Source organism: Callospermophilus lateralis, chromosome 6 (genome assembly GCF_048772815.1).
Source record: "Callospermophilus lateralis isolate mCalLat2 chromosome 6, mCalLat2.hap1, whole genome shotgun sequence".
NCBI classification, from domain to species: Eukaryota; Metazoa; Chordata; class Mammalia; order Rodentia; family Sciuridae; genus Callospermophilus; species Callospermophilus lateralis.
The window spans coordinates 141455945-141468488 of NC_135310.1; the positions used below are offsets into that span (position 1 = coordinate 141455945).

A 12544-nucleotide genomic window follows, 5' to 3' on the forward strand; every position below is an offset into this window, starting at 1 on the left:
CGGCCTACGAGCCCTCCACTAGTCAAACAGCAACAAGGAAGAGACAAAAATATTATTTATTCACCCAACTTTGGGCTCATAGTGAACCAGCTCTCGGAACTGCACACAAGAAAAGAATAACCCACTCCCTTTGTTTCCCTCTCCAGCAAGTTCCGAGAACTGCTCGGTTACAACATTGACTGCAGATCAAGCCCCGCAAATCACTCGCCTTTAGTTTCAACGGGCACCGCCCCCCACGGGCCCGGAAGTTACGTCACGACGCTCCGTGCTCCGTCCCCGGATGTTGGGTTTTATATCCGGATTCTTAGCGCGGAGTTAAGAGTACCGCTTTCCCCTTCGCGCGTTGCACATGCGCTACGGCTTTTTTCCACCCCCCCCATTTCCACTTCCACTAGCTTCCACCGTCCGGGGAACCGCCGCTACTGCCGCCGTGGAGTCAGGAAGTTCAAGATGGCTGCCGCGGAGACTCAGTTGCTGCGGGAGCAGCCAGAGTAAGTAGTCTCTGGTAGTGGGCTGGAGGCCGGAACCCGGGGAGCCGCGGAGTGGGAAACCGTGGAGACCTGCACGGACCGGCGGGAAAGTTCAGGCCTAAACGGCGAGAGCCAAACTTTGCGTTTCTATGAGTGATTCGTTGTGGGGCGGGAGGCGTGGAGAGCAGGGCTGGCGGCCTTCGAGCTTCGCTTTCCCAGAGGCCGCGGCTGTTGGGGCAAAGGCGGCCGCGGCCTGTCGCGCGTCGTTGCCCCGGGAGGCGAAGGCGCGAGCGGCCTCTACAGGTCCGGTGCGTGTGGCGGCTGCCAAGGCTCTGAGGTCGCGCCTTCCTACTCCTCTCCGGGGGACAGAGCCTAGCTCTCCTGTCTGAGCACTCGGCGGCATGGTGTTGGGGACTCGAGGGGCAGTGGAGTCAGGCGGGGCAAACCTTCAGTCTTTTTTTCCGCATATAGTTCCCCGTCTCGACCTACTACTTCTGTTAGTTTTAGGACCTAAAAGGATCGAGAAAGGGGTGCTAGGGTCGCACTCTTTGACCGTCCCAGAACTGGCCCTGGCTAGCCTTAAACCTTCTCTCTCTATCCAGAACTTTTATTGCAGCAGCCACCTCGGTTTTGTTTTTTTCTTCCCCTGCCTATTGGCAACTTGCAAACTTGAGGCAAAGTAAGATCGAGGCCTACTTTTTGGTTTGGGGGTTTGTTTTTTGTTTTTGTTTTTGCCGGATTTTAGAGCCTCTCTTTAGGAAGACGAATGAAAGAAGAGTGGGATTTGCAGCTAACTGCTTAGAAACCGAACTGTACTGCTGTAGTTAAGCTAGTGTAAGAATCCTTGCAACCGTGTGAAAACATAGTTAAGCAAATCGTTGCCTAACTGAAAGCAGCATTTTGTTTTTCATGTTTATACTGGGAAAACTTAAAACAAGAACCTTAAAGAGTGGATTTTAAAACAATATGCCTGTAGCAACCCTCTTTTGCATCTATATTATTTGATTTGTTTCCAGCCATCTTAGGAAAAAGGTAGGTATACCCTTCCAGCAACTTGCGAAGGGGGAAAGTTTTGCCACCAAACAATCTTGACACTTCTTTGCTGTGCAGCCAGTTCTGGGCTCCTTAGTCATTTGATTTTCTCAGCTAGATGGAGAATTGAACCATTTTATTCCAGGCATTTGAAAATTGCATTTTCCCCCCATAATATGACTTAGCAGAGAAAAAACGAACTCTAAAAGTTTTAACTAGACTTACAGCTTCTTGTTTTTCAACGAGTTAACTGTGGCACAATTAGAATACAAATCTTATGCTGTATAGCATTTTGAGGAGTGAGTCAGCTATATTTCATTTACATATTTGAATAATACTTGATTTTAATAATATATACCCTTTGTTTAGTCCTTGCACTGTAAATAAGCTGAGATAGTTTTGGGTTTCCCCTACCTTCTATACAGAATGCTTTGTGTAAATGAAATATTTAGTCTATATGTGTCCTACTTTTAATAATTTGAAAATAGTTAAAATAACATTTTGATGTGAAGGCACCTACTATGCTTGGTGATCACGGTGAGTGTTCAGATATAGCATCTAAACAGTTTTATAGTTACATGAAATGTATTCAAAATGGAAAATTTAGAATGAATAAATAAAAAGAAGGGGTTAACTCCTCAAAGGTTTTTTAAGTAGTGACTTTTACATTGTTAGACTCTTAAATTCAAGCTTTTTAAACTTATTTGCATAAACCAAAGATAAGATGTTCCTCAAAGCATTGAACAAACTTATTTAATTCATGTAAAACCTAAATGAGAGTAGATACAGTTATTTTCCATGTTTTTACAGATGATGAAACTGGAGCACAGAGTAACTTGCCCTAGGTCACACCAAGCAACAAACTCATTTAAACCTTGGCAGTCTGGTTCTAAAACACTGTTCCTAGTTATTGTATTGTCTGGCCTTCCATTATACAGTGTGGCTCCTTTTAAAATTACCTTTAAGGTTTTCAAATCATTTTTACTTCTTGTCAGTGTCTCAGAAAGATCCATAGGAAAGGTGGCAGGTAGTGCTGGGCATTAAAAACAGGGTCTTGGTGCCTATTAAACAATATCCTCCTCTACTGACCTGCATCCCAAGCCAAAAATGATTTTTTGCTGTGACATTTCTAATTTAATGAAACTTAGATTCCGAAACTTGATTTGCAAGAGGTGTTTGTTTTAAGACTGGTCTTTGGGATTACATCAGTATTCATTCTGAATCAGAAGTGTTTCATTTTGTCAGAGAAACAGACTTAATTACTTGTTTTTTCTTTGTTTTTTAAGCTGTGGCCTTCACTTTGTTTACCATTAAAAACATTTTTAAGAAAAATTTTCAAGCTTAAAAACTGTTCCATTTATGCACAGAATTAATGAGTTCTGTGTGTTTCCAAAGCTAAATTGAATGCTTCCCAGATAATTGATTAACATTGATCTCTAGAAAATACGTGTGAAAGGGGAAGTAAAAATAAAAACAATGATTGGTAATTGGTACTTTATATTATTTTGAAATTGTTCCATCACTGTTTTTATTGGATAAAGCTTAAATACTGTTAAAATACCCCAATATTGTCTGCACTTCCAATTCATCTTTACTCTCAAATGATGTGATTCAAAGTATGTTACCTAGAACTTAATAAGTTCTCAATAAGTATTTGTTTTATGCCAGACCTGTTGTGGACAGGTTGGTATGCACATCCACCTGCTAAGTGTTTAAAGTTAAATTGGAAAATGTAAATACAAAGCATAAATTTATATTTGTGGAATTTATATAGTGGATACTATCAGTATTAATGTCCAAGACCATCAGTTTTCTTAACAAGGGAACTTTTCCCAAGACTTTAGAAGAAAATTGTTGATAATGAGCCTGATTCAGCTGCCTTAGCACAAGCTCATTGTATATAATATGCCATGCCACTGTCATGCTGAATTCAGACTACCTTTTTTGTGGAGCTGGAAAAAGGAATGGAAACCAGGGCATTGTGCATTCTAGGCAAGCAAGCACTTAAACACAGAGTGTAATTCTTGTTTTCTATGAAATTTGCTTTAAGAGATCAAATGAGAGCGACAGTTTGCCATACGCATAGGACAATACAAGAGAATGCTAGTATTGATTATTATGGTTAACAAAGGTAGCCCTTCAACCTCCTGGAACTTGGAAACCTCATCTATCACATGGAGAGACATTTCATTATTTTTTGGTATAATAATATCAATAAATTACAGTAGAAACTGAGGTCACTGATGGAAATTGTTCTTATGGAGAGGGGCATCATGATATAAATCCTGATTCCCAGAAGCACTAGGAACTAAATTTTTACCTTTCTCTCTATGGGCAAACTTTTTAAGAATTTTGAATTGAAATCAACTAAGATTTTTGTAAATTAACTGTAGAAAGCATTAAAAAAAAGATCAAAAAGCAAACTTTTCTTTGGGGAAGGGGTGACAATATAAATCAGTTAAGTATTCTACATTAAATAGGTGAACATGTATAATATCTGTGCATTCTGAGGTTGGGGTTGGGCAGACTTGACTGAGAAACTGCTGATATAACTGAACAAGAGCAAAATCTTAGCTTTCAAGGAGTCTATTAAAGTAAAAAACAGCTTTAGTTTGGTGAATATAGCTTTTGCAGGTTGTTCTAGAGTACCTGCTGTAGGTTAAATCATCTTCTAGGTTCTAGGGATAGAGCAATGAACTAAGTAGATCAAAAATTCTGAAGAAAAGAGTATCCATCAAGTAGTAGATTAGGAATGGTGGTGGTTATTGTAGAGAAAATTTAAGCACAGAAAGGGAGTATGTGTGGGATGGGAATTGCAACCAAAATGGAGTTGGGCAGACTTAACTGAGAAAGTAACATTTCAGCAGATACCTGGGTAGACAAAAGGAACAGGTCATACTTGTATCTGAGGAAAGCATTGCTGGAAGGAGACAACGGCAAGTAAAAGTACCAAGGCCCTGAGGTGAGAAAATACTTATTGTTCAAGTAAAGCAGTTTGACAGGATGAATGCATGAGGGGAGTAGTAGATTCAAGACTTGGGGAGGTGGGGCAGTAGGATAAGGCCTTACAAAGGATTTTAGTTTTACTGTGAATAAGATAAGCATTAAGTTATATGAAGAGTAGCAACATAATCTGACATTTTAAAAGCATTTTCAATCAATTGGTGGAGCTTCTGACTGGCAGAATAAACCTTCTAACTGGGTTGTTGTATGTGTGACCTTAGACAAGTCCCTTAAACCTTCTCAAAACCTCAAAGTCACATCTGTCATGTGAAAAGACATTTCTTGAGTACTTAGTTTGACAATCTTTTATAGTGTGAACGTTTCTTGTTGTTGCAGCAAACTTGATTTATCTGTAGTATTATTTCCCCAGTTTTCACAATTGAGGACAATGAAGCATAGAGAAGCAACTTACCTAAGGTTACAACAGTTATGTCATGTTAGAGCATTTTTAACCAGGTAGTTTGACTATAGAATCCATGTTCTTTGATAAAACTTCAAAGTAACTGCCTTGTCTGCTCCACATAGTTATGTGAATAAATAAATGTATGTATCCAGTATCTACTCACTTATATCAGCTTGCTTTTGTAACACTTTGGAGTTCATATTAGGTAGGATTGTAAACCTCACAATACCATTTTAGATAGATACTGTTATTTTCTGCAATTCATAAATGAGATACCTAAGGATTGATCCTTACCAAAGCCTCACAATTAGTAAGTTGTAGAACTAAGATTTTAACCTAGGCATTTTGGCTCTAGAGACTGTTTAATCTTCTCAGCTATCTTTTATCTGGAGGACATTTGGAGAGTATCTAGGTAGTTTGATTTCAAGCTTAGTGACTAGAATTACGTGCTTTGGGTACTTAGATTTTATGTGCCTCACAACCATTCTTGATCTCTAAAAAGTTTCTCCATAATTTGAATTAGTCTAATATTTTTCAGACATTTCCCCCTGTAAGTCAAGGTTTAGGAAAAAAGACATATACCCCATCTTCTGGATTGTAGGATAAGAGATTTCTGGGAAAAGGAGATGAATGGCTGTGTATCCTCTATCAGGAACAAAGTTGAAATGTTTCTGGATCTTCTACTTATATCTTTGCTTCTTTTTTCTTCTGTAAAAGAGCAGTGTTGGCGTTTTGTTGTTGTGTGTACAAAGATACTGCATTTTCTTTTTCCAGGTCTTTGAGGAAAAAATGATGATCCAGAGAACACTAGTATTTCTCCTTTATTTTCTCATACTCCATTAGACTTGGCCCAAGTTAAAACCTGATGTTTTATCATAGGACACAGCTTCCTCTGCACATCTGTCACTACTGTTTGCTTTCCTATACTCTGGTACCAAAGATGGAGATTGGCAAAGAATAAAAGTTCTTTGCATTTGATGTCTGGTGGTGGCTATGTGTTCTCCACTGCACTCCCCCATTGTCACCTAATAACTTCTCAGTCATATCTTCATTTTCCACACCCTTACAGCCACCCCATGTTTATTGAAGACTGAGACCTGACTGGAGGACCACACTCTATACCTAACTCCTGCTGTAATTCTCAGAAATATCAGTGCCTTAATAAACAATCCCACCAGCTGCCTAGTCTTACAGTTCCTGGGCCTCTGTGACTCTAGAGAGCCTTTAGTTCTATCTCAACCTCACTCCCCAAATCAACTTATTTTGTCTCCTGGAATTGATCAACTTGGAGATCTTGGCTTCTCTTAGACCATGTTCTTCCACAAGTCTGATGTCCTAGTCACATTGATTTGTTTATAGTTTGCTGTGTATGCAACTTTTCTCTCTGAAATTTTTTTAATTCACTTTTTTTTTTTAAGAACAGTGATACTTAGCTTTTATTTTTAAATCCACATTTCTTCTCAGTTAACAGCTTTTCTCTTCCTTCAAAGTCCCTACTTAATAAATCACTTTGGGTTTCCTTTCTGTGATCGACAAAATACACCCCTGACCATTTCTAAAAATGAGTTTAAGTGATCCTTCAGTGTTTCCCCACTAATGCCTTTATTTCTGCCTTCATCATTGCAGTCCCTCAGTGTATTATGGTTGTGTCATGTAACTTTGTTTTCCACTGAACTGTAATTTCCTTGAGGAAGGCAGATAATTGTTTTGTATATTATGTATTATGGTTTACCTGATACCTAGCTTAATGTCTACTGTGGTGTAGTGCATACCTTGTAATCCCAGCTTCTCAGCTGTCTGAGTTAAAAGGATCACAAGTTCAAGGCCAGAGTGGGCAACTTATACGCTGCCTAAATTTTCTTGAGACAGGGATATAGCTTGCCACTGGGTTCAGTCCCCAGTATCACCTCCCACCCCCTGCCAAAAAAAAACTCAAGGATTGCTGAACAAGCTTGTGAGCTCTTCCAACAATTTTCGCTCATTGGTACAGAGTTTTCAGTCTGGGATCACTTGGTCCCTCCCTGTGACTTGGGGTGGAGGGTGAGGTGGACAAACCTGCTTACCTTCAGGCTGCCAGGAGGGACAGAGAGTGGCTGGGGACAAAATAAACCCTTCAAAGGCATTCCCCCAGTGATCTAATTCCTCCAACTCAGCCTACCTCCCAAAGTTTCCCCTACCTCCCAGTAGCACCAGCAGCTGGGAACCAAATCTTCAACATGTCAGCCCTTGGAAGACATTGCCGATTCAAACTATGACAGAATATATCATTTGAAGCCTTGACAAAATAATCCATATCTTCCTCTAAAAATAGTGTGATGTCCTGAATCCAGTTTAAAGTTTTGTTTTGGATCTTATTTTAGGATATGATTTATTATGGAATCACTTTAAAGGGGAAAGTTAAGTATAGCATTTAGTAGGGTTGGTGTATAAGTTATATTTTATAAAAGGAATGTTTTGAATTTAGGGTGGGCTTATCAGGGCATAACCCCATCATAAGTCAAAGAGCATCTGTAATACTGTTGAACATGTAGTTAACCTGGAATTACTAAGCACTGTGGGCTTAATAAATTTAGAATCAAACTCTTAAACCCAGTGCAACTCAAACATGTAAGCACAGAACTTCCCTTGGCTTTGTTTTGGTTTTGCATAGCACCTGATAATATGAACATAGTTTGAGAAACCAGTGTCTCATTTGGAAATCAGAAAGATTAAATAATTTGAACAAATATTGAGTCAGACCATATAAAATTGCTTAAACTAAAGTATAGTTGATTTGTAAAATATTCTTTAATGTCACATAGTTGCTTTGTGGCAGCTAAGGTCAAGAGTCCTCACTCCTGGTTAGTTTTCTTTGAAGTTTTAACCCTTGGGGATATTATACTGCCAACATCAGCAGTGCACATTGATTGTTTATTTTGGGACCAGCTCATTATTGGCTCGAGATTTTTTTTTCAGGATGTGCAAGGGTTGATTGGGTGAAATATGCTCAAAACAAATGACCTGCTAGATTTATTATAGAGGAAGTTTTCTGAACTTCAAGTTGGAAAAGGAGATTTGTCTCCCAATCTACCCCATTATTTGTTTGCTCTAATACTTTGTGGGTGCAACCATGAGCAACAAGTTAAAGAAAAAATAGAGAAATAAAATGTGTTTCCTGTATTTACAGGCTGGAAGATGCTGATAATTCTGAAAAGAGTATAAATGAAGAAAATGGAGAAGTATCAGAAGACCAATCTCAAAATAAGCACAGTCGTCACAAAAAAAAGAAACATAAACACAGAAGTAAACATAAGAAACATAAACATTCCTCAGAAGAAGACAAGGATAAAAAACATAAACATAAACATAAACATAAGAAACACAAAAGAAAAGAAGTTATTGATGCTTCTGACAAAGAAGGTATGTCCCCAGCAAAAAGAACTAAACTTGATGATTTAGCTTTGCTTGAAGACTTGGAAAAACAGAGAGCCTTGATTAAAGCTGAACTGGACAATGAGTTAATGGAAGGAAAGGTCCAGTCTGGGATGGGGCTCATTTTACAAGGTTATGAGTCTGGCTCTGAAGAAGAAGGGGAGATTCATGAAAAGGCAAGAAATGGAAATAGATCTAGTACTAGATCTTCAAGTGCAAAGGGTAAACTTGAACTTGTGGACAATAAAAATAGTACAAAAAAAAGAAGTAAAAGCAGATCCAAAGAACGGACTAGACATAGATCAGATAAAAAGAAAAGTAAGGGAGGTATTGAAATAGTTAAAGAGAAAATAACTAGGAGCAAGTCAAAGGAAAGGAAGAAGTCCAAAAGTCCATCCAAGAGAAGTAAGTCTCAAGATCAAGCAAGAAAATCAAAATCCCCTACCCTTAGAAGGCGATCTCAAGAGAAAATTGGGAAGGCCAGATCTCCTAATGATGAGAAGATTAAAATTGAAGATAAAAGTAAGACAAAAGATAGGAAAAAATCCCCAATTATAAATGAAAGTAGAAGTCGTGATCGAGGTAAAAAATCCAGATCCCCAGTTGACTTACGAGGTAAATCCAAAGACAGAAGGTCGCGATCCAAAGACAGAAAATCAAAAAGGTCTGAAACTGATAAAGAAAAGAAGCCAATTAAATCTCCCTCTAAAGATGCTTCTTCTGGGAAAGAAAATAGGTCACCCAGTAGAAGACCTGGTCGTAGTCCTAAAAGAAGAAGTTTGTCTCCAAAACAACGTGAAAAATCAAGAAGAAGTAGATCTCCACTTCTAAATGATAGAAGATCTAAGCAAAGCAAATCACCTTCTCGAACTCTGTCTCCGGGTAGAAGAGCCAAGAGCCGATCCTTAGAAAGAAAACGAAGAGAACCCGAAAGAAGACGACTTTCTTCTCCGAGGTAATGTCTTTACAAAATATTAATGCTTTTTACCGATACGCTGTATTTTAAATGGAAAGTAGAACTTAAGGATAGTTAAAAATGAGGAAATCGTGAGTTCACGATTTTATAATCTAGTCCTGTCATTAACATTTATGCTTTTGACAGTGAGATTGGGCATTTTTTTTTTCCAAGTTCTTGGTTTAATTTAGTATCTAATTTGCTAGGTCATTCATTTAAATCCACGTAATTTAACTACTGAATCTTCATGAGATTATCTAAAACTCATGTGGTGGGGATGAAAGATTAGATCAAATTTTTTAAAAAATATTTATTTAGTTAGTTAGTTAGTTTTGGGCGGACACAACATCTTTCTTTGTATGTGGTGCTGAGGATCGAACTCAGGCCGCACGCATGCCAGGCGAGCGCACTATCGCTTGAGCTACATCCCCAGCCCTAGATCAAATTTTTAAATGATGTAGAATCAGAAGCTATGTGATTATAGGATCATAGAACTAAATTTCCGGATGTGTTTAGGGAGATTCAGACCATTCTGAACTACTTTAGAAACTGGTTTTATTATTATCTGCTGTATATTCAGTAATTGTATAAACTTGCTGGCAAAGGTTTGCTTATTAGGAAAATGTTAGCTTATAAGAATATTAATTCCTAGCCATTTACTATATTCATATTAGTTTTTTATTGTATGGGTATCAGTATAATTTTAGAGTTTAAATCATCATATTCTCAGAAATTTTTCAAGAGTTGTTTTCACAGTGCTTTTAGAGATACTTTTGATTCTTTGCTCTTCACTTCTAAGTGGTGTGTTTTAATGAAATAGCCTCCCTTTAACTTTTTGTGTTGAAGCACGTATTAGTCTTGTTGTTGATTGTCGATTGTCGTATTGAAAGTGTTTCTTAGTTATCCTGATAGTCTTTCAGTTTGAAGAGGCAGTTCAATACCAGACCTGTGTATTTGAAACAGACTAAATGCTTTTAATTACAAAAGTGATATGTGCTAAAGAGAAATTCAAATAATGCAGAAACCCATAAGTTCTCTCCTCCATCCTTCTATAACCACTCCAACAATTTTGTGCCTTCTAACCCGTTTTCTATGCAAATAAAAGTGTTTTCTTATAAAAATGGAGTAATTATTTACATTAACATAGTATTCTTTTATGAATACTTCAGTGACATTTCATGTAGAATCTTTTTAATTCTTTATAACAACATGGTATGTATTTCACAGGGTATATGTACCAAAAGTATCCAGTTTTGTTGAAACTGATGAAAATTTAGATTGATTCACGTTTTTCACTGTTGAGTGCAAAGATCTTCATGACTTATGTGTGAGGCTTCAGCAAATGATTCTGGGAAGTTGACTTGCAAAGTCTCCTGGTGTGTGCATTTACATTTTAGAAAGTCTTACTGCCAAATTTCCTTTCAGGAAAGTTAAACTACCTTCTGCTTCCAAGGCTATGCAGACAGTCCTTTTCCCCAAATCCTTATTAACTAAGAAATCATATAATTACCAGTTTGTCACCTTAAAGAGGGGAGGGGAGGGGACATTTTAAATTTGAATGCCCTATCAATAGAGGTTAAGCATTTTTATTTTCATTGCATTTAAGCAAATAATTCTCCCTGGCTGCTACATTCTTATCCTATCATTTACAGTTTTTAACTGGTTTTTAAACAGAATATATATGAAAAACAATTTTTCACAGATGGCCCTATCAAGAAGTACTGCATTTCTGAATCAGAGTCTACTTTGCTTGTTTTAGCTAGATCAAAAAAAGATTCTTTTAGGTTCTGTATACCATGTCCAAACAGGCAGGTTGTGTTTTCATGTTTTTATCCAGGGGGAAATACTATAATGTTATTACTTGTGAAGACAAACCTATTTACAAGTTGTCCTGATTGTTTGGATTGACTAGTTCTATGCAAATCTGAAAGAGCATCTGAAAGAAATGTTCAAAACCTAAAAAAATGAAGTTGCAGAAAGGCTTATAATAACATTGATATCATGTTGAACAGACTAAAACTTACGGGAAAGTTGATTTTGCATAGGAGAGGCTGAGGTATTTCCTCAATTTTGAGGTTTACCATTGTAAGATACTATTATACAAAATTGATATTAAAGGTAAAATTCTTAACTGCAGAAATGTCATGTTATAGAAATAAACTTCCAACTGAGGAAGTGGAATGATATTACCCATTTAGGAAACTTTTGTTTGAGTTGTTATTTTGAAATTGTAATCAGTGGTTTTATGAAAATGGATAGGCTTTAACATTCTTCAAATCGTGAGGCCTAGCAAACAGACTTTTATTGAATGTTTCATAATACCAAAATGTCATTGTGGTCCTCAATTGAATTTAAGTTTTTATTTAAAACACATCAGTTTGTATCATTATCGTTAGATTGATGTCTTAAGATATTTATATGTAGAACAGATTCTTTTAGGTCGATTTGTTATTCTGTTAACTTGCATTTTTTCCCCTTAAGAACACGACCTCGAGATGATATCCTCAGTAGACGTGAAAGATCAAAAGATGCCAGCCCTATTAATAGGTGGTCTCCAACCCGAAGAAGAACAAGTAGATCTCCCATTAGACGAAGGTCGCGCTCCCCACTTAGACGTAGCAGATCTCCAAGAAGAAGAAGCAGGTCTCCTCGGAGAAGGTAAATATAATTAATTACATATGTTATTACTGATAAATTAACCTTTGAATGTTTTTGAAGCTCCATTTAGCTTAGTTAAGTTTTCCTATAGAGCATTTTTCTCTGAAAATTTTTAGCTGAGATCCCATATTTTGTGTTTGCCAGAATGTGATGTTTCATAAACATTAATTTGTCTTTAATATAGTTTCCCATCAAATCATTGTTCATTAAAAATTCAGTCTTTTAAGGGCTGAGGATATAGCTTGGTTGGTAAAGTGCTTGCCTTGCATGCACAATGTCCTGGGCTCAATCCCCAGCACCACCAAAAAAAAAAAAAAAAATATATATATATATATATATATATATTTTTTTTTTTTTTTTTTTAAGTAGGACTTTCTCTTTTTTTAAAGAGAGGTAAATACTAAATGAGCTAGGTTTAAAGATCTTGGTGTTTTAGCTGACAGGCTCAGGGGGTGGTAAATAAGTAACTCAGTTTCTTTTTATAATTATTATGTATAATTGACTCCTGAGGAGTCTTGGTCAAAAACCTATGTAATTCACTGTTAGAAAACCATTTTTTTCTAACATCCATGTAGTTAATCAAAAAGAATGTTTTTAAATGCATATGTACAT

The 12544-nt window shown here is 37.1% G+C and overlaps 1 protein-coding gene across 14 annotated transcripts in view; it reads left to right on the plus strand.

The window, feature by feature from the left end:
• The first annotated feature begins 304 nt into the window (after positions 1 to 304).
• The window catches only part of Prp4k (pre-mRNA processing factor kinase PRP4K), a 39898-nt gene continuing 27658 nt past the window's right edge, over positions 305 to 12544 (plus strand). For 12 of the 14 annotated variants that reach the window (XR_013091666.2, XR_013091664.2, XR_013091668.2 and 9 more), the window contains exons 1-3: positions 306 to 491; positions 8075 to 9274; positions 11756 to 11932. Coding sequence is in view for 2 of the 14 variants with exons in the window: in XM_076859143.2 (XP_076715258.1) it covers positions 451 to 491; positions 8075 to 9274; positions 11756 to 11932 (1418 nt within the window). In the remaining 12 variants the exon portion in view is untranslated. Of the gene's footprint in view, positions 492 to 8074; positions 9275 to 11755; positions 11933 to 12544 lie in introns of all 14 variants that reach the window. The other 2 variants (XR_013091675.1, XM_076859144.1) reach the window with 1 other exon arrangement.